We start from the raw sequence: 22703 nt of genomic DNA, 5'->3' as shown, positions 1-22703 counted from the left end.
GACTTCCTGCTGCAGTAGATGGGGAGGAGAGGGGCAAGGTGGGGGAGGGCACAGTGGGACAAGGGCCTGGCCAGGGAAGAACAATGTGTGCCAAATGGAAAAGGACAAAAATCAGTAGGGAAATAATTTTTATTTTCAAGCTTTTAAGAGAATATGACAAACGATGGCGAGTAAAAAAGCCCCTAAAAACTATTTAAAAAGTACTTGACAGTGTCCCTTTAATACCCACAAATGATTCAGCCATTGTGCATTGAAAGAGGATGTTTCTGAAGAGCAATTGGTACTTTCCTGGATAGCTCCTAGAGAAGGAGACTTATTAAAAGCATAATATATTCACTCAGGGACTGTGCTCCCTCTTCAGACTAAGTCTTTGTTAGCTCATCATTTAGTCTTTTCCACTCAGTCGTTCAGCAAACTGGATATCAAGGGCTTAACCTATAAGATTGAGTGAGACTCTCTTGCAAATTGAGCAGCAGGGATATAAAGATAAAAAAAACCCTCTCTTATGAGAGTCTGATCACAGATGCAGGAGAAAGCTGTGGAGATGGGATTGGCCTAATGTAATCAATTGGGGGTGATAGGGTATGAGAGGAAATTAACCCGGAGCAACCCCCTTTCTCAAAGTCTGCCTGGAGGATGGCTTTTGTGAGCGGGAAGGTTTGAATGTGGGATTTGGGGTCATCGGACCAGTGCTTGTGCTTCAAACACCCACACCGCATTTGTACAAACTTTGCCCCAAAAAAATGTCTGTCAAACCCTCTCCCAATGCCATTCTCCAAACCCCTTGGCGATTTTTTGTTTTGGTGAAATATGGACGGTTTTTTTTTAATATTAAAACTGAAAAATCCCCAGCCACTTCAGCGGCAATACTCTATCGCAAGTAATCCAGGGCTCCGGAATGATTTATGAAACAAAGCGATGACTCAGATCCCTGGTTAACACAATCTGAAAACTCCTCCGAATACGTCGCTTCCGTCATTCCCCTTCTGTTTGTAACCATCCCACACTGTGTGTCTGTGTGCGTGTGGGGCATGTGTGTGTGTGTGTGTGTTTGCAGAACATTACCCATCCCAGATAATAGAACTTGTAAGACATGCTAATACCGGCTGTTCCTCTACTTCCCCAAACCTCCACCTAGTCAGTTGTTAGTCCGTATTGCACTTGTTTTTTTTTTTTTTTTTTAAATAATATTGACTGGCTGGAAAACGTTAACCTCTTTAGCATGTGTGTGCAGCTCTGCCTCCACCTTCTTCTTCCTCAGTTGGCCAAGCGCTGCTTATACGCCTTGTGCAGCTACCCAAAAAATTAAAGGCACACCATGCTTCTCCACTCTTGAGTTCTTTGTCTCTTCCACTTCGCGTTAAGGCCTCCTGAATTCCATCACTCAGACTGTTGTGACCCTCATGACGAGCTCTCTGTTAGTGCTAGACTGGCTTCTCTGTTCGTGAGGCCTCAGCTGGCTGAGTATATGCAAGATGGTGTAAGCACAGTGGTGGTCAGACAGGGTGCCGGTGGCGTGGCTAGTGCCCCGGACCCCGTTGTCGGCTGGAGCGGAGTTGCTGGCTGTACCACCGGTGGAGGACGAATGGTTGGTTTGGGAGGAGGTTCGGAGGTTTGTCCTGGTCCCTGTTTTTTGGTCCTCCATGTCTTTTGTTTTGTCATAGTTCAGCACTTTCCACTGCTGATTTACCGCCTGCCACCGTTTGAAAATCCGGTAAACCGAGGGCCCTTCGTGTATTATTAGACCTGGAGGGAAGGCAAAAAAAAAAACAAGAGAAACTTTAGAGAGAAGCTGTAAACAGCTCAGCATCACTCCCTCTAGCTGCCTGCTTAGTGGCCCATGAACACAGCTCTCTTGGTCAGCGTGCATTCTACGATAAATCAAGGTTTTTAATTACTGACTGGCAGAGCACAAGTCCTTCTGCTCAGCCGGACCGCTTTCCATCTGAATTAAACAGATCACAGTTTGATCTCAGCAGTCAGCAAACAGGTCTTACATGCTGCAGGATGGCTTATTCTGTACAGCACAACAATATGCCTTTACCAGTGCACCTCTTGGTTTGATCCACCATACATGCTGTTGGTCATGACTCAGCTGAAAATGTGCACATGGGGAGTGTAACTGGAATCTATGTTCTGTGCTGACATCACATGTATGAGTAACTCAAATCTAGCCGCATGCATAGCAGCAGAAGGGCAGTGGGTGTCTAGTGCCTGGAGCACAGGGTCTGGAAATCAAGACACCGTGGTTCTATTCCTGACTGTCACTGACTTGCTGTGTGATCGCAGGAGAAGGACTTAACTTCTGTGTCTTGCTTATGTCATCTGCAAAATGAGAATAAATGATACGTACTCGTCTTTGGAGAGTGCTTTGATATTGATGGATGAAAAACCATGCAAAGTATTCATCATTAGCATTTGCACTAATAGTGTGTCTGGGACCGGGTGTGTGTGTGTGTGTGTGTTGCTGGAATCTGTCTACCTCCACCAAACCAGCATCAGACATGGATATAACAGAAGTGTGGTCTAGTGGTTAGAGCAGTGAACTGTGACTAGAACTCTTGACTTTTAATCCTAACTGTCTACTCATTCCTGAGACATTAGGTAGGTCAGTTCTGCTCTCTGTGCATCAGTTATGAGGTTTGTCAAATCAGGATAGTAAAAATACTCAACTCCCTTGCAGGGGGATTGTGATAATTAATTACTTAATCTCCATAAATCATCTGGAAGATAAAATATGCAACCTAAGTGCTAAGTAAGTAGTAGTAATATTCTAAATACGGACTCTATCCAGCTGCTCTGATACCATAGAGAATGGCACAGTATAAATGCCTTGCTAGCTAGCTTAGACAGATATAGATAGATTCCCCACACACTGTACTAGCACATCCTACTGACCTGGGGATAGAAACCATGACACCTCAAACATACAGGCTTAGCTGACATATTGTAACATGATTCAGTAAATCAAATTTCAATCTTGGTCTGAAACACTTAATTTAAAGTAGGATTTTATACAAAAGTAATTCACATGAACCTCCACATCAGACTTTGTTGGATGGTTCGGTGCACAGTGGTTCACCCATTACAAAAGCACAACAGCTGCCAGGCTCCTGCAAGCATTCTAGCAGACAGATAAACACTGAGACAGGCCAGCACTAGATTGTTTGTTTTTAATTGGTACTGTTGATTCACTCTGTCTGGGCCATGATCAAGATCAGATCAGGATGAGAGAAGCTCCCAGGTAGATGCCCTTGGGAGCAACCCCTGTTCACCAGCCCATGAACTTTCATGAGCATAAATGCAACAGCAGAGAATGAAAGACATAGAATCACAGGACTGGAAGGGACCTCGAGAGGTCCCCTAGTCCAGCACTCATGGCAGGACTAAGTATTATCTAGACCATCCCTGACAGGTGTTTCTCTAACCTGCTTTTAAAAATTTCCAATGATGGAGATTCCACCTCCCCCCTAGGGAATTTATTCCAGTGCTTAACCACCCTGACAGTTAGGAAGTTTTTCCTAATGTCCAACCTCACTTGCTGCAATTTAAGCCCATTGCTTCTTGTCCTGTCCTCAGAGGTTAAGAAGAACAATTTTTCTCCCTCTAACTTGTAACAACATTTTATGTACTTGAAAACTGTTATCATGTCCCCTCTCAGTTTTTTCTTCTCCAGACTAAATCCATTTTTTTCAATCTTCCCTCATAGGTCATGTTGTCTAGACCTTTAATCATTTTTGTTGCTCTTCTCTGGACTTTCTCCAGTTTGTCCACATCTTTCCTGAAATGTGGAATGAGAGTCAAAGTCAAGTTGTGCCAAAGCCTGGAACTTGACCTGGCCACTTGCATTTCACAGTGGGTTTGTAGCCGTAAGTGCTGATTAAAATGACTTCAGTATGAGTGCCAAGCACGCCATTGCAGAAGTACTTATAAGTACAAGTATGCCGTGGAAATAGCGTTTATGTATTTATAAGTAAAAGGACAAGTGCAAGTACTTCTAACTCCTGTATGATAAGAATTAGCTTATCTGTTATAAGAATTTGCTTATCTGTTTTTTCTTTGGACACTGACCCATCACAGAGTTGTTGCTGCAGAAAAGTATCCAAACAGGGGGCCTTGTACTTTGGGGTTTCCCCAGACACTTCGAACAAGTCTCCCCACCACTACTGGGCCGGGCCGGGGAGAGAGTCTACCCGTTGCTGGTTGGAGTGATCAATCAGAAGTGAAAGGGGTGGGCTGCCACCCTCCCTGGTTGGTGCAAGAGCTGGAACCTGAAGCTCCCAAGCCAGGACAATGGGTGCTGGAGGCCAACCAGAATCCAGGAGGGATGTGATTGTTTCAAACACCTATTTTAAAAAAGCACCTGTGGATAAAAAAACATTGTGCTTTATCTACCTTTACGATGTACTTAAGTACTAAGTACAGAATATTTGAAGTATTTTGAAGTGCTCTCTATAGTTGTACTTAACATGGGAACACTGTGCATGTGGAACTGAATTTCATCAGAGAGAAATGATTTATTACCATCACCGATGAACCAAACCTTAATTGTTTTGCCCTCGGTCCAGCACTCCCCCATTCTATCCAACACCCCAGTGAACTCCATTGGAACATCAGAGTGTTTTGTCATAGCTGGAGATACAGCCAACTGGTTGCACTTCCTGTCCTGAGATGTAAGGCTGCAGCCAACAGGTTATTAGAACAAAAATTTGCTTTAAAAGCTCATCCTAACCTCCAACGGGCAGCTAGAAAATGGATGCAGAAGAGCTTGTCTTTCAGAATGTAACTCTGTAGGACTGTCATTTACTATCTCTTTGTAGATTGACTAGCACAATGGACTCTGACCTGGCTGAGGCTGTATTGCAATAAACATGTTAAATACATAATAAAGAGCTCAGAGAGAGTAGGGCATCAGCAGGGGGAAAGATCCGGGATAACTGGAAAGGTTTGGGAATTATTGAGATCTGGGGACAAGTTACAAACTTACCTAAAGATGCGATAATCAAATGTCACCTACAGGTACAATGTGAAAGGACCCTTTTTCAAACCATGGAGGCCTATTTGCTTGCAGTTAAATGTGTGCATATTCTCCTGACTGCATTTGCCCATATACGGACCACAACTGCACATGCTGTATAGTGGACATATGCATATGCCGGTAACCATTTAGCTGCCTAAAAAGACATATGCATGCACAACTATCTGATCTGCATGCCCAACTATGGTAGCTGCACTTCCATTGCTCAATGCACAAGTTGCCTTAAGCGAACGAATGGACAACATCCAGTTTAGATCATTGACTTATTAACCAGGACTATGACTGAGTTGTCCACCCACCAGCAATTTTGAACATGGTGTTGCAAAAGATGCCATGAGGTCAGTGTTAGTGCCTAGAGAAATTTGCCAATGGCACTCACTACCATATCGAATGCCACTCATTTGGGGATTTGTGATAAGCTGGAAACTCTTTGAAAAGTTCACAACATTTTTGAGCAGTTGTGAGCAAATTAAAGGTTTGATGAGAAATGGGTAAAACTGGCTAGTTTCAACTGAGCTGTGCTTTGCTATAGAGGCTTTGGTCCAACCTGATAATCAAAGCATGACTGGGAAGGGATGAAAGTGTCTGCCAGCTGTCCCCCAACTGGGATACTGCATCAGCACTTTTCTGGTGTCCAGCTCAGCTTCTGCAGAATTTAAGCTCCAATTTAAATAAAAACAGAGTGTCTAGCCCTCCTGGTTGTGAAGAAAACCTTCTGAATGTGACCTGAAGCAGTGCTTCCTGCATGATGGACAAACGATAGCTCTGGAAGTGCCCCATTCCCCTCAGGGAGATGTTGACTCTGAGACTTACTGACAACACCAGTGTTCACAATGTTAACTATTTCACTGCCGCTCATGTTAAATAAACAAGATTGACGATGGAATCTGGTATTTTCTTTGATGCAATTTCTCCTCCCAACTGGCACAACGCGCAGGGCCCCGAACTTTGATTAGCTGCTCACGTCAAAAAAGGCAACAATATTAACAGCTGGCTATTCTGGAACTACGGAGCTTGGACTGTGGGTCAAGTTTAGAGTATCACAGATTTTTTCCCCATCCTGCTTCTTACAAACCACTGAGATTTGAAGAGCTCTAGTCATGGGTCACCTTGTCTTATCACAACCCAACACCTGACTGTCATCACACAAAGTCTGATTTTTGTTTCCTCCCTTGAAATACAGTTCAGAACTGTTAACATCAGTCATAGGGCAGGCCCCTGAAAAGCAGCACTCCTCCGGGATATTTTGGACAGATTCCACACCCCGACAAGGAAACAGAGACCTCTAAAGCAGCTCTAAAGTGGGTCAGGCCTTGACAAGGGACATTAGATATGTATTTAAATGAGCTGTCTGATCCCTAAAAGGGGATAAAATTCCATCCTGAGCAATGCCAGATTCAGTATTTCTTTGAGATTACTTTAAGCCCTGGGTCAAAGAACCCAAATTCGATATTTTCTCCTCAGCTGTAAAATACCTTCCGTGGAATCAGATCCATTCTCCCAAGCATTAAGCATGGAGCTGGGATTGTAAATCCTCTTTCATTAGCTTACCACAAATATTACTGAACAGCCTGATTCAAGAGGGTAGTTTTAAAAATTCTTGTTTGTTAGCCGCCTTCTAATTATAAATGTCTATGATCTTATGCTGTTAAAAGCATGACGTTGGTGGATCAGTTGTTACGTTGACTGAGCCCCTGTTTTTTCAGGCAATTCTGGCTTCAAAATATTCATAAAAAGTGCAAAATAACTTGTTTTCCTCTGTATTTGCCGGGCTCTAAATTACTTATCGATTTCCCAGCGCCGAGCTCAGGAAGCTGTAAAATTAAAAGGGAACTGAGCAGAGGAGTGGGCAAGGGGCGGAAGTAAAGGTGATTCATTTGAAACAGTAAATTCCAAGAGAGAGCTGGAGTCAGCCAGTTAATATCAAGTTGCAAGAAATTGTATGCTTCCATCAAAACAAATTTGGGTTAAAATATTACTCGAATTCCTGCAGGCAGCTCCAGAGACCCTCCTCCCAGATGTATCATCACTCTGAGGATCTTGCTTACTAACTGGGGAGAATCCTCCCAATTCAAGGCCTTTTTTATCTGGAGAAACGTGTAGAAGGAGCCAAATTCTGCTGGAATCTCCCTGTGTTGCTTAGGAGCCATTCCATAAGGCAGAACAGGCAGGTGGGGTTCTGGACCCTCAAGATGCTCCATGGGGAAATTTCATGGACCTCAGGATGCTAGTGGGGGCAGTGCCTCTGCCCTGACTGCCCAGTCTCCTCACCCCCTGCATCACAGCATGGCTCCCCTCCGTTCCCTACAGGATGATCCTTTCAAAAGCTCCCTCTTCAGGGTGGAAATCTCTGACTTTGCTGGAGAACCATGTTGGGGCACCAGAGAAGCCCCAGCTCTGTGGTGTCAACAAGGAGGGGCTCCCGCAGAATCAGGGATGCTGAGGAATTGTTCCTTCCATCCCAACTTTCATACGTGGGGCACCCGGTTTGACTCCCCTTCCCACTTGGTCTGAGAGGGAGCATAAGGCCCTAAATCTAGCACACTGGCTTAGGGCAGCCTGCCACCCCACATGCAAAGAGCTCGTTTTCTTTCCATTAGATGCAGGTTTTCCTACTCTCTATCTCGTTTCCTTATTATCTAACTGAATTCCGTATTCTAGTCAGGTTCTCATTCCACGCTCACCACCGCGGTATTTGAGCACGTGTATGGCCCCAGACCTGTGCTGAGAGAGAATATTCATTTATTATGTCAGAGCGCCCAAAAGTGAGCGCAGTCCCTCACAACGCAGATAAACCCACCACTGGGTAGGCAGCTGGTGCATTGTGACCGCTGCTTACCATGCTACCCATAATTATCTCATTGTTACCTTGTCCTTTCCCTCTTTGTTGTATCAACCTGTTGCCTCTTGATTTTATATTTAGATTGTAAGTTCTTCGGGGCAGAGACCACCTTTTTGTTGTGTTTTTACAGCACCCAGCACAACGGGGCCCTGATCCTTGGCTGGGCATTGCTCCTGTAATACAAATAATAATAATAAATGATCCCTGCTCCAAGGCACTTACAGCCTAGTTTCTGCTCAGACACAAAGAGGCCATTAAAGAATGGGGCGAAGGGGCTGGATGGACAGACTTACACCAATAACATTTCACAAACACTCCGCAAAGGCATGAGAGCAGGGGCTCACGGAGCACGGGTTTGGATCATTCATTCCTTGAAGAAGGAATTGGTCTTGTTTTATTTATCCAAGATCCTGATTTCAATCATGTTGTTTTCGTCCCCAAATAGAACTGGGGAGGTTTCTTTTCCGGGCGATCAGTCTGAGCCTTAGGAGCGGAGCTATGGCTGATGGAAAATGTCATTTCCACGATCCGCTGCTGGCAGACAGCTCATCCCGCGTGTCTGTTCAGAGAAGCAGCGTACGTGAAACACAGGAGTCAGAAACTGACGCACGGGCAAGAGTTTCTAATAAAGGCCAGGCAATAAGTCTGATGTGGTTCCGGTGCTCAGTTGGATAGAGAAGAGCTTGACCAAATAACTGTCCACCCCACCCCAAAGCTACTATGACTGACAACCTGCATCCAAGAGAGGAAGAGGCTGCTCCAGCTGAAGAGTGAAATGGCCCCAGTACAAAAGGGCATGGTGGGCCAAGGCTGGAATGGGAGCTCGGAAGAATGCTCTAGTTCAGGATGGAGTGAATTGGCATGGCCACATGTGGGCCCAGAACTAGACTAGTACGGAGGTCAGTTTGCAGCTCAGCATTGGCAGCGGGTGTTGCAGGTCAGGGCTGGGACCGGCTCTGTTCAATATCTTCATTAACGACTTAGATATTGGCATAGAAAGTACGCTTATTAAGTTTGCGGATGATACCAAACTGGGAGGGATTGCAACTGCTTTGGAGGACAGGGTCATAATTCAAAATGATCTGGACAAATTGGAGAAATGGTCTGAGTTAAACAGGATGAAGTTTAACAAAGACAAATGCAAAGTTCTCCACTTAGGAAATAAAAATCAGTTTCACACATACAGAATGGGAAGAGACTGTCTAGGAAGGAGTACGGCAGAAAGGGATCTAGGGGTTATAGTGGACCACAAGCTAAATATGAGTCAACAGTGTGATGCTGTTGCAAAAAAAGCAAACATGATTCTGGGATGTATTAACAGGTGTGTTGTGAGCAAGACACGAGAAGTCATTCTTCCGCTCTACTCTGCTCTGGTTAGGCCTCAACTGGAGTATTGTGTCCAGTTCTGGGCACCGCATTTCAAGAAAGATGTGGAGAAATTGGAAAGGGTCCAGAGAAGAGCAACAAGAATGATTAAAGGTCTTGAGAACATGACCTATGAAGGAAGGCTGAAAGAATTGGGTTTGTTTAGTTTGGAAAAGAGAAGACTGAGAGGGGACATGATAGCAGTTTTCAGGTATCTAAAAGGGTGTCATAAGGAGGAGGGAGAAAACTTGTTCACCTTAGCCTCTGAGGATAGAACAAGAAGCAATGGGCTTAAACTGCAGCAAGGGAGGTTTAGGTTGGACATTAGGAAAAAGTTCCTAACTGTCAGGGTGGTTAAACACTGGAATAAATTGCCTAGGGAGGTTGTGGAATCTCCATCTCTGGAGATATTTAAGAGGAGGTTAGATAAATGTCTACCAGGGATGGTCTAGACAGTATTTGGTCCTGCCATGCGGGCAGGGGACTGGACTCGATGACCTCTCGAGGTCCCTTCCAGTCCTAGAATCTATGAATCTATGAATATTGGCAAGGGAGGGGTAAGCTTGCAAAACCAGGCTGTGCTGCACCCGTCTCCAGCCAGCGCTATTACATCTCGCTGTTCTGAGCAGACCATTCAAAGCAACAACAGGGAAACCGCTGTCACCTGATTTGTAACAGTTCATTTCCGCACATCGGGAGCCTTCGTAACACGATATCTCACCATGTCCCTCCTCCTCAATTTTCCCCTCCCTTCTATTGTCTGTTTCACTCACTTGCTGTGTCTTGTCTTATGTGAGATGGTGAGTTCTTGGGGCTATGGATGCTTCCCAGTTGTGTTTCTGTACAGCACCCATCACAATAGGGCCCTGGCCCACAATGAGGCCTCTGTATGCTGCTGCTATTCTGTTCAGTTTCCTCCACTGGCCCCAACATTGTGGCATCAGAGCTATTCCCTTTAGTCTCCTACCTTTAGAGCAGCACATTTTTCCCACAGGTGTCCCATTTACATCATCCCTAGCCAGCATGATGGTCTGTTTTACTGAGGCCAGGGGCGGCTTTGGCGCTAGGGGAAAGGTCTCGGCTGAGATCTAAACAAACAGTCAGCATCCAGAGCAGGGCCGGCCAAGGCCAAGTCAACCCAGCCATCCTGGGAGATGGGGCATTTCCTCCTGGGATTTCGTTCCAGAGAGATTCCAGAAAACACTTTATCCTCTGACCACATCAGCCTCCCCTCCTTGAATCCCTTCCTCTTCTGAATCAATTTCAAGCGTTTTCACCCTGATTTCCACAGCTCCTTGTAGCTCAGACCTCACTTACCTTTCTGCCCTCATCTCATCCAGCATCTCCTCTCACTACTTGTGCTCTTCCATAGGTTCTGTCCTAACTGCTCTATCTTCTTCTCCCACACCATGTTCTGCATCTGGAACAGCTTCCAACTGTCCAGGAGGGAGGTGACCTGCCTCTCCTCCTTTCAGTCTCTCCTTAAACCCTTTCGGGAAGCTCTTCTGGTCCACTGATCGGCCCACCAGGGATCACTCTGTGTACCAGGAATCTTGTCCGGTGTATTGTGTTTGCCTGAGCTAGAGGGTGAGCTCCACAGGGCAAGTTGGCAGGGTTTGTAAATCTCTGTGTTCTTAAGACTGCTTTGTGAATAGTCATTACTCACTATTTCACCGTACAAAGAAAGCTGCTCCCCCGTGACTCACACAACGAGTGTCGGGGTGTGTGGTTCAGGATGGAGACGAATGGGTGAGCCTCTCAATGATACCCCAAAGCAGGGTCACCTTTTCAGATGAGGTGCTTATGGGGACTCTTCCTTTCTTGCAAAGCCTTTGGGTTCCAATATGGCTCCTCCACAAAGGCTCAGACAATACAGTGAAGGCATGGTTCCCAACACTGGCAGCTGCTGGCTCTAAGCCGCATCCCCTCACTCCTTGCTTCCTGTGTCCATATGGTGGAACTCCGTGAGCAGCAGGTCCCTTCTCAAAAGCCATCACATCACAAGCAGAGAACATTACAGCCCCTAATGCCTACCCTTAGTTTCCGCTAGAGGCTAAATCCTGACAACTGAGAGATTAATCCAATGTGTCGAGATCTCAAAGGGTTGCAACACTTCCTGCTCCGCAAGGAGAAAAATCATTACAAAGCGTGTGTGCGTGTGTGTGTGTATACTTTAGTTTGCAGGATGCTACCGAGGCAAGGGACACAGTTTCCAGGCAATGACAACGTAACGGCTTGCAGTCGTCTAGTGCCTTCCAAACTGATACATAAACTACACATCCTGGGAACGCTTTGCCCGCCACTGAGCTGCAGCAGCAATTAGCGGCAACCTACACAGATGTTTGGGATGGGAAACAAAGAACATTTTAACCAACTGAACCTGAAAGGGGAATTGAGAAGGCAGCTTGGAATCACCCACCTTGGAATTTGTACAGGATGCTGGGGCTAGCAGCTGCTCGCGTGAGAGGTGCCAGGGGACCGTTCTTGCCCATAAGCGGTCAGACACGCGGTGTGACAGCTCATTTGAAAGGTGGCACGTCAGCCGCGCGGCACCCCTTAACTGGGGCAGCGGTTCAGGGCTGACTTGGAAGAAAGAGCTGAATCGCTTCCACCACTTCCTGGAGCAAAAGTGTGTGTTGCTAAGGGGGGTGTCTCTCCACCAAGTTTTGATTGGCCCCAACCCAGCTGTGCTCGGGAGATCACAGCACCCCAGCATAGTTTGTTTGCAAGCTACAGCGCCAGCTCTCTGCAGGATGCCACACCTGGAAGGGGAGCTTTAAGGGACACACAGCGGCATGCACAATGACTATTGGGATCCCCCACACACATACACGGAGTTGGGAGTCCGGTTCTTCAGCCTCTACCCACCTGAGCTACAAGCCAGGGCCTATCCTCCCCCTGACCAGAGCACGATTCTCATGACTGTTTTACTCCCTGCTGCCGGCTGGAAGTTAACACCCCCCCAACAAATAAATAAAGCCTGGACACAATAAAGCCGCAGATTAAAGGGCAGTGTGTAGCAACACAGGCAGCAATCAACGAGATCCTTCTCGTACCAAAATGAGAAAACACTCAGGCAGAATGACTTTATTTTCACAATCTTATAGATTTCCTCCCTCTCCCCCTGCCCCGTAACCTGCAGCGCTCTCTGTTCTACCCACAGCCTGTGCCGCTGTGAAGTCACTGGAATCGTATCTCATGCATTAGTGGGCGGGACTGGAGGGCACAAACGAGCGTGCATGTCGCACTCCCTGTCGGTACCCGGCCTGGCCCGTGGAAGTGAATGATCCAACCAACGGACCAAATTCGGTGATGAATCCTAGTCATGTGCCACCTGAGGCCCGTTGTGTGTACGCTAAGAAGAAGAGGTGGGCAGAACTGAGCCCAGATCCTTGGGCTGCAATTAGACCAGTTTGAAGAAAGCCAGAACTGCACAGAATGTAGCACCTCTCTCTACATTACTTAATGCCTCATTCTTTGGCTAGGAAAGCTTCTCTTGATCCAGCAAGCAATGACGACTCCCTGCTCCACACAGGCAGCATTCCCTGAGCTTCATTACCAAGTTCATAGAATTGTAGGGCTAGAAGGGACCTCAAGAGGTTGTCTAGTCCAGCCCCCTGTGCTGAGGCAGGGCTAAATAAACCATCCTAGACCATCCCTGACTGGTGTTAGTCCTACCAGTTCTTAATAACCTCCCATGACAGGGAGTCCACAAGCTCCTTTGGAAGCCTGTTCCAGAACCTAACTATTCTTATAGGAACACTCCGGTTCTCAATGAACTGCCTGAGGATGGCAGCATTTCTCATTCCAAAAGGGTGCCGAGCTGGCCAGTATGTTGGATGCAGGAGCCCTGGCATTTCTAATTCAATCAGGTGGCTTCTCTTCCTGTGTCCTGCAAACACCACAAGCCACATGCCTCTGCCATTGGAAGGAGAGGACCGAGGCGGCTGGTGGCGCCAATATGGTCTCTGCAGAAAGATGACTGATGCCTTGATGGGCAATTTCCAGATGAGATGAGTTTAGCAAATCTGGACCTGTTCCCACAAATCCCTCGGCAGCCAGTGGTACTCCTGCCTACAGACTCTGCGGAACATTGGCCATACTAATTGCTAGGACCCACCTGTGACAGATCCCCACAACAGATGAGGGACTCACTAATAGTGTCCAAAGGATGAATAGGTCCCATCTAGGGATCTGTGATGAGGGATGAGAGCTGAATAACTTGGCCCCTCTCTCTCCCCACTCTTGCCCTCGGTGCAGGCTTCTCTCCTAGCAGCGAACAGAACGATAGCACCAAAAGCAGCCCGGGTCCTCCGCGTTGCAGTTGGAGGTGAGGCCCTGCTCCCAAGCTCTCCCGTGCCACCTGGTCTTTGAGCACGGAGTGGATTCTTCCTGCCATGGCTATGCTATCCCTCCCCTGGCCTCTGCACTCTCCTCCACCCCTAGCCCCATGGCCACCTGGCAGGGATCAGGACCCAGCAGGAGTGGGAGACAGGACAGGACTCTCATGGAAGACAGGGCTCCTGGATGGAGTTAGGATGATCTGGTGAGTTCACCTAGCAGCACTGATCCACCTCCTGTCACGGAGTGGGGGGACATCAGGGCCCTGCACCTCTCTTCCTGGGATTCACCGTGACTCTCAGCCAGCCAGTAAAATGAAAGGTTTATTGGACAGTAGGAACGTAGTCTAAAACAGGGCTTGTAGGTACAGCCAGGACCCCTAAGTCAAGTCCTTCTGGAGGGCAGGGAGCTTAGACCCCAGCCTTGGGGTTCCCTGCGTTCCACCACCCAGCACCAAACTGAAACTAAAAACTCCTCCAGCAGCTCTCTCCCCCTTCCCCCCAGCTCCTCCTCTCCTTTGTCCAGTCTCCCCGCCAGAAGGTGTCACTTCTCCCAACACCCCTCCTGGCTCAGGTTACAGCTCAGGGATCTTCCTTCAAGGGAAGTCCCCCATCCCCAATGTAACTCCCCTGCAACATTCCCAGGTCAAATCCGCCCCGCTCCCTGCTCCGTCACACCTCCTTACCTCTACTTCTTACCAGACCCCCCCCACAAGGACCAATTAAAACCACCTCAGGATTAACCAGAGTCCTGTTCTGATGCAGCAGCTGGCAGAAACCCAACCCACCAGCAGAAGGCTCAGACATACCCACAAGCGCTGCAAGTTCAACTCAGAAAGGTTTGGACTGGACAAAGGGAAAACCTTTGCAACAGCAAGGACAACTGGGCAGGCAAGCAGCTGGGAGAAGCCGCCTGGCATAATGCAGGTGCTTGGAGTGAACGGTCTGAAGAGTAGTTCTGGCCTTATTATTTGTAGTATGGTATCATTTATATTGAGAGTACAGGAGGTCCTCCCCAAGTGAGCTAAAGGGGAAGCTCCATTTGCTATTAACAGTGTAGGGCCTATGACACACAGATGAGCATTTCTGATTCTAACCCTAGAGGGCAGCGGGGTACAGTCCCACCAGGCACTTTATTCCAGTGCAGTATTTAGTGGAAGGGCAGCAACACGGGATCATTCTCTATCCCCCTCTAACGCACAACGTAGGCCAGTGGGATGTTTTCAGAGAACATTATTTATTTCCCCCTCATTAAATACTAATAAACGGACTCATTGGAGCGGAGAACACCACATGTTATTTGCAACCAAACAGACCTATGGGGTCCTTTTGCACAGAGGCATTGTATGGAGAGGAATGTTATCAAGCATTCTTGAACGTATTGTATAGAAAGGCAAATCCTTTTGAATAAAATAGCTGGGCGTTCTGAATTTATTAGTAGTGATGGGTCCAACATAGAGAGTTCAGAAGTGGATCCAAACTTGGCGGTTCAGGCCCATCTCAGTTGACTGGCTCTGTACATGCCCTGTGAAGAGCTGCCAAACTGCTAGCAATCAAATTCACATGCGTGTTCTGCAGCGGCAGAAATGCCTGCTGGGGAATACACAGCAGCTTGTCCACTCCAATCCCTGATTGAACAATCGATACGGCATTAGATGAAAACAGTCCCATCCCTTCAGAAGCAGCGGGGCTGCATTCCTCCGTACTGGAGTGCCTTGCATGTTCCTGGTTGCCTGCCACACAGCCAGTCAGTGTGAGCGTGCGACTGTGCCACTCGGCCTCCTCAGCTCTACAGCAACACACAGAGGGCGAAGGAGTGGTTTTTAAAGGGAGACGCGGCCCAACAGCTTAGGATCAGGAGACCTGACCTGGCAGGTGGTTGCTCCGGTTTTCCCACCCACCCCAGAACGGATTGTGCAGGTGTCCCTGATGGACGTCACGACTGGACACAACACAAAACAGAGATCGTGGCCTCTGCCACAGCACAAGCAAGGACTCCCATTTTTCATTTTTATTACAGCTGCCTGGTCTGCTGACAGGGCCTGGACCTAGTCTCTGCGACCATAAAGGGGGTGCTAGCCCCAGCCAGCCGCTAAACGGGATGCGCATTGGAGCCGGGGGCGAGTGGGTGGCTGGGCCCTAATGTGTTTGTGTGGGGGCTGCGGAAGGAAATCAGAAAAAGGCGGTGGTGACTTGCTCAGGTCAGGCACTCATACACAAGACACCCACCTCCCTTCAAACTCCATTCCCAAGCAGCCCAACGCTTCCTCCAGTCATGCCCTTCCTCCCAACACGGGTCCTGGTGGGTTACTCCAGCCCTTGAGCTGCAGTATTCTCCCACAGCACGAGGAAGAGATAGCCGAGGTGGAGGTTCCTCATTAAAACCCCCCGAACACTCAGCTCCCCCCATCTCCCTTGAGATGGGGCCTGGGGTGGGGTAGCTACAGGAGTGCTGTCCCACTTCCCCACAGTTGTGTTTTCCAGACACAAAGACCCAAGCATGTATGTCTCAGCTTAGAGAACTTATTTCACATTAAGGAAAGCAACAAACAGAGAAAGAACGAATGTAACATTTCTGGGAGAGGGAGAGTGCTGTGTGTGCACCTCGCTCTAACATTCTGCAGCTGAACTGAAACACAAGCTGATACTTGCCTATGCAGTGGGCGGGGAAATGCCTCTCCATTTAAAGGTGATCTATGCACCAACATCTCCTTGCAGTTATATATCCCCGTCCCATACACACACAACCTGAATGCCAGGTCCTCAGCCTAGCAGGGCCTATTCTCTCTCCCTGCCTGACAGCTCTATTTTGGACCTGTTAGTTGGGAGATCCATCTTGGGCAATAGGCTGCAATTTGCAAAGGGGCCTAAGAGAAGTTGATGCCCAATTGCCATTGAGTATCCCAGCCTCATTACCCCTCCCTCCCCCAAAAAGCAGTGGTATGCCATGGGGGGCAATGCACATGTTTGGCACCTCCCCTTAAATCATCTCCACGGGCTGTACTGCCTGAGTGACTCTTCCCAGCTTTGTTCCTGAAGGTACTCGTGTCCTATGCATGCAATATACAGGAGCTTTTCACTGTCATCTAACCAGGCCATCAGCAGGGGCAGGCCACCAGGCTCACCACTCACAAAAAGGCGACTCCAGCCCTGCACCTCCATAGGCAGTACATTGCAGCATGCGCAGTTAAAATGAAACCACATTAGCCTTGACAGGAAACCTTGAATTGTGACTGTCTCAAGGAAACTCCATTAATTACTGTTCCCATCGCACCCTGAAAAATCAAACGCTGTGGATCAGGTTTAATTGGCTATTGATTTCTTCTCTTATTACCTACAGTTGTGCAGAGATGCCATCAGACGGACTGGATGCCTCCGATTATTCTCTCTGGCAGCTGGGATTAAAAGCAGCGGGTGCTCACTTCCTGGTATGTGATGGATTGCCGCAGCGTGCCAACAAAAATCGTTGGCAGGATGAATGGCCGTGCTTTGCTCGTCTCCAGTGCTGCTGGGTTGCAGAGCAGCTGTTGGTGCGAAGGCAAATACCCTCAGGGACTGAGGGCCAAGCAAAGGGGTGAAGCTTCTAAGAATGTGAGGATTTAGTGCTTATAAAAGTGAGGGGCTGACAGCAACGAGGCAGAGAGAAGGTTGCTGAAGAGCGCTTCTAGTCCAGAGCCCCCTCAGTCCTAACCTACACAACCGCGGCTAGTCTAGTCCTATCGTACGCCAGGCTGCTTCACCAAACCAACCCCCTGCAAGTATGCTAATTAAATGTAAGCCAAGGACCAGGTATGATCTGCTCATCAGGCGCCCCAAACACCACTCCCCTCTTGAGCTGCTCCGGCGATTTTCTTCCCCAGGCTGGGTTGCGCTCTCATTAGCTGGCGACACTCTTTGTTGTTTAAACAGGAGATTATGGCCAGGCCTCCTGAATCCACACGCCACTTTAATCCACAAACACTGACTTTCCCTAATTGCGCCTTGACAGGGAGGCAGATGAGCCCTCCCCTCCCCCGAATTGCCATTTAATTAATGGCCAGGTGCCTCTCAGGATGCGTGGACGAGTTCCAAGCTGCCACTCACCCTCCTCGGCAGCTTGAGACCCAAGGAGACTCACTCCGGCTATTTGTATGTGATTATATTGCTATCTATATCTATCTGTAGGCACCCATGATAATCCCTCTCCACCTCTGCTCTCCAGAACTCCCACTCCTCCTTTCGCTGCCTCTGGGGGCACAAAGCACCCCAGGAACTGACTGCATTCCCCTTTCAATCATGTCTCAGCTCCTTCTCTCTCTCTCTCTCTCTCACTCGTTAAAGTGAAGTTTATTGGATAAGAATGTGATGGGAGCCCTGTGTCTTTTGGGGAATTACGGAGTCAAGGAGGTTGCAATCAGCCATGTCCCGGGATAGAAGCAGGGACACACTCCGCTTCTTGCAGGGTCTCTTAACAGGGAGAGGCAAGAATTTATCCCTTATGCTACAGGAGCCAAATGCACAGTTCTCTAGCTAAGTAGGTTAGGGCAGGATTAGTACTTGGATGGGAGATCACCAAGGAAAAAACGCAGGTAAGAGGTGGAGGGGCTTCAGTAGGCGGCGCTCTTCTTTTGAAGGTTATACCGATCAATGGTCTTGTCTGATGCTCGGAGTTACAAGTCCAGCCCACTTGTGTTAACTAAAGATCAGGTAATGCTTTTTAGATCAATAGGGGCATGGTCTTCTCCTGTCCTGGCCTCACTCCAACTCAGGAGAGGACATCTGCTGACTTGAGAGTCCCCCAGATGTTCAGCTGGACGAGACACTCTTCACCTGCTGTCAAACACTTGTGTTGCTGGTGAAGGGCAGAGATGGGTTACTCCAGATGTAGCTGCATTTCAGTGGTGGGTGAAGGGATCCCTAACTGGTGTGTGGCAAGGCTAAGCTACATCCATTTCTGATCCGTGGATGAAAGGTTCTAGAGAGGTGCAGGAAATCGGAATCCATTACTGTATTGCAAATACGACACCACACCCCTGAGTAGGGCGAGGGCAGCCATGATTGAACCTGGGATCTCAACACATGAGCATCTGCTGCTTGAGCTAGCAAACTCGGTCAGCCATGCCCATAGCAGGTTGATCTACCTCGGTGTGCCCCACTCCTGCCCAACCTAAAGGGGGACAGTGCCCCACACTGAGTGGGCGTGGCTTACACAAAGATTAGCCCTCCAAACTGGCTGGCTAACCTGCATGCACCAGTCCCACATTTACCCAGGCAGTTTGTTTTTTTTCTTGTTTGCCCTCAGCAGCCCCTAGCGAGGCCATTGGAGCCGCACATGGGACAAGGAAACCCAGGTAGCCGCAAGCCCCAGCAGAGATCGCTAGCAGGCTGGCCGTGGGCGTTCCATGGGAGACGTCAGCGGTGCTGGGTGAAGAACCTGCGGGGCCCTAGGCATGACGTGTGTTAGGATGGACAGGCGGGGTAGGCAGTAAGGAGCAGGACCCAGGAAGTCCAGATTATGCAGAAGCCTCGCTACGAGTGTGTGCGCTGGGCACCCGTCTCAGTAGCATCACTGGGCAGTCACCGTGTGTGCCTGGGTCACCTTTCCATTGCCAGATAAGGACTCAGGGCAACGGCACTGGAGCAGGGAGTGCGTCTCACCTCACTTCCGTTCGAGAGCAGGACCGGGGCAGAAGTTAAACACAGCGGGTCAGATTCTCCTCCCAGCTAGACTGGGGCAGAAGAAACTTTGAAAACAACAGGGTTACAACAGAAGAGACTGTGGCTGGGAGCATTTACAGCGAGGGGGACACAATTCTCAGCATAGGCCTCACTGGTCACTTGATTCACCTCAGGGATGAAACACGGCCCAGGCCCAGGCTCATGTGGTAGAGACTCATGCACTGAAGCTCCAGAGGTCCCTGGTTCGATCCTGCCTGACGTCGACCAGGGTCTGTCAGCATTACAGTTGCACAGATTAACCATTGTTCCCCTGGAAATGAAAACCCACCAGCCCAGGGGTTTCTGTCATGGTTGAATTCCTGTAAACCTGGTAGGCAAAAGGTTAGGGAATTAGCGGCAGCAAGCAGCGACTTTGAGGGGGCTAGGAAGGCAAAGGCTGCTCTTCCGCTGGATGCGCTAGGCTTATCGCCTAAAGCTGACAGCTTTGATTACGGGTGACGTCAGCGGTGATGCAAAGGGGGACTCTCCACAAAAGGCGAGGAGAAATCGAGCCCAAATCCTTAAAAACAATCAAAACTTAAGCTCCTCGTTCGTCAATGATCGGCTCACTTTGTTCTCCACTGACCGCAGGGAAATACTTATCTCCCATTCACAGATGAGCTAATCAGTTTCCCTCAGGTTTTCAGCCTTATCACAGCCACGATAATCATGTTACCAACATCCACCAAGCCAGGGCTTTCCACTTCCAGCAACAGCCAAGAAGGTGCACAAGCCAGATCCTCACAGAGGACTAGGGTTCCTCCTCCTTCCCCGACTCCCCAAACCAGGATGGGAGGGCACCATGATCTGCCACCGTGCTCAGATGGTTGCTTTCTCTTGCATCCCACTTTGACACCCCCTTTTTCTTTATGATTCCCCTGATCCCCCGAGGAAAAGTGGAGAGCAACGTGTGTGATGAGTTAAACTAGCTCCCATTCTCCACCGGCACACGGCCGAGAAGGGTAATGAATGGAATGGGCCCAGGTTCATTGCTGGAGGAAATCCCATGACACCAATGGTGGGATGAGCCTGGTGTTGGTGTTGGCAAGTCTGTCAGGCTGGGATCTGCCCTGGGAGGGCACTGCTGGCGGGGGTGGGGGTCATACACACTGCCTAGGCACTGCTGGTGGGGGATCATACATGCTGACTAAGCCCAGGCACAATGGGGCTGCGTGCAGAGCACTCCCTCACTGGCACAGGGTTTGTCTGACTCTTCTCCTTGACTTTTCAAACGGGGCATTTTTATCTGCAGAACTCCCGTTAGCATCGGGGGAAGCACCTGGCAGCGCTCCATGCAGGGCAGCCTTTCCACCCATCCCCAGGGAAAATCGATCGATCCTGGCGAGGGAGGTTAGTCTTTGCCCTGCTCCTCCTCACGCCCAGGCAGTTTCCGCGGCGTTTGGACAATGACAAAGCAGAACAACTGATCGTGCTCAAGACTGTTTGTCTCCAGTCCCCCAACCTGCATCCCTGTTATCTGACTGCCTGTGTGTACGTCTGGGACTAGGGTTACCATCCATCCGGGTTTCGCCGGACATGTCCGGCTTTTTCAGCTTTAAATGGCCGTCCGGGGGGGATTTCTAATAAAGTAGAAATGTCCGGGATTTCCCCCTTCCCCTTGTGCGGCGCGGCTGATTGGACGCCTGGCCTGATTGAAAGCCGCTCGCAGCCACTGGGGCCTCTAGCAGCCAGAGTCCCTCCCCCTCCCCCGCTCCCTCCTCCCCCGCACAGCAGCGCGGCACAGTGTTTGGCTCCACATGGAGCCTGCAGCTCTCCCTCTGCCGGGTGAGCGGGGGAGCAGGGCAGGCGGAGGGGGGGGTGTGCAGAGGCTGCAGGGCGAGGAGGAGCAGGGCAGGCAGGGGCATAGAGGCTGCAGGGGCAGGGCAGACGGGGGGCGCAGAGACTGCAGGGGTGGGGGTGGTGCAGGGGCTGCAGGGCGAGGAGGAGCAGGGCAGGCAGGGGCATAGAGGCTGCAGGGGCAGGGCAGACGGGGGGTGCAGAGACTGCAGGGGTGGGGGTGGTGCAGGGGCTGCAGGGCGAGTGGGGAGCAGGAGGCACAGAGGCTGCAGGGGCAGGGGGGTGCAGGGGCTGCAGGGCGAGGAGGAGCAGGGAAGCACTTAGCAACCCCCAACCAAGATCAGAGCGGGAGGGAGGAGGGGGAATGCGGGGTGCTCAGAGGAGGGGGCAGAGTTGAGGCAGGGACTTTGGGGAAGGGGTTGGAATGGGGGCGGGGAAGGGGCGGAGTTGGGGCGGGGCCGGGGGCGGGGCCGGGGCCCCGTGGACTGTCCTCTTTTTTAAATGTTTGAATATGGTAACCCTATCTGGGACACAGGAGCACGTTCCGAGCCTGACCGAAGTAACAGAGAGGCGTCGGCCTGGATCGGGCCTCCGTTATACCATCTCCTGCTGCCGCAAATATCAGGGCTGTGGATCTGCAGGTACTAGAATGAGTCTTTAAGCTTCTCCGCCTCAGTGCAAGGGCTTTTCTGGGTCGGGTGACCACCCATCCTGAACTGGGCAGGACAGTCCCAAAATGCAAAGTTCAAGTCCTGGTCCTAGGACAGCATTTGTTCTGGATTGCCTGCCCAAGGCTCAGGGGCTGTGCCAGTCTCTTCCCTGGGAGTGGGGGGCTAAGCCATGAGGTCCCACCCGCTCGCTAGGCTGGAAGCCAGAACTTGGCTGTGGTAAGAGCCTCCCAAGGAGCCAGGCCAAGGGCGTCAGAGCCTTCCCAAAAGTGGGGGGGCTGGGCCCCCTGCCCCCCTGTGACCCTTCCCCTCCAAGTAGGGTGACCAGATGTCCCTATTTTATAGGGACAGTCCCGATATTTGGGGCTTTTTCTTATATAGGCGCCTATTATGTAGGCCCCACCCCAGTCCCGATTTGTCACACTTGCTGTCTGGTCACTACCTCCAAGGCCCTGCCCCTCCTCTTCCTGCCTGGGGTGGGGGTTGAAAGCAACCCCCTGCCCATGTCCCTGCCTCCCAGACCCCCTGCCCAGGGCAGGTGGAGGGGCCCAGGCTCACCACAGCTGCTTGTGCGGCTCTCTCTGACCTGGCTCTGGTGGGGGGAAGGCCTCAGAGCCACAGCTGGGCCATGCTAAGAGCCACGCGGGCAGCTGTATGGAGTTGTGGCGAACCCTCCACCTGCCCGCGGTGCAGGGGGCCTGCCAAAAACAGCCCCCGGCCTGTGTCCCCGCACCCCGGCCCCTCCGTCCAGGCAGGGCCGGCTCTAGCTTTTTTGCTGCCCCAAGCAGCAAAAAAAAGCGCCGCCCCCGAGCCCCCCCGCCGAGCGGCCACGCCGCCCCCCCGCCGAGTGCTGTCGGAACCCCCCCCAGAGCGCTGCCCCCCCGCGCCGCCCCCCCGCCATGCGCCGCGGGCCGGAGCCCACCCCTCCCCTGCGCCGAGCGCCGCTGGAACCCCCC

At 50.2% G+C, this 22703-nt stretch overlaps 1 protein-coding gene across 1 annotated transcript in view; it reads right to left on the bottom strand.

The window, feature by feature from the left end:
- Positions 1-1384: 1384 nt before the first annotated feature.
- Positions 1385-22703, bottom strand: part of MARCHF4 (membrane associated ring-CH-type finger 4) — a 160862-nt gene continuing 139543 nt past the window's right edge. The window contains exon 4 of the mRNA XM_026647759.1: positions 1385-1746. Within this exon, the coding sequence (XP_026503544.1) occupies positions 1385-1746 (362 nt within the window). The remainder of the gene's footprint in view (positions 1747-22703) is intronic.

Source organism: Terrapene carolina, unplaced genomic scaffold (assembly GCF_002925995.2).
Source record: "Terrapene carolina triunguis isolate 2854851 unplaced genomic scaffold, T_m_triunguis-2.0 Scaffold62, whole genome shotgun sequence".
Lineage (NCBI taxonomy): Eukaryota > Metazoa > Chordata > Testudines > Emydidae > Terrapene > Terrapene triunguis.
Note: the sequence above shows the minus strand (reverse complement) of the source record. Positions and strands in the feature narration are given on the sequence as shown.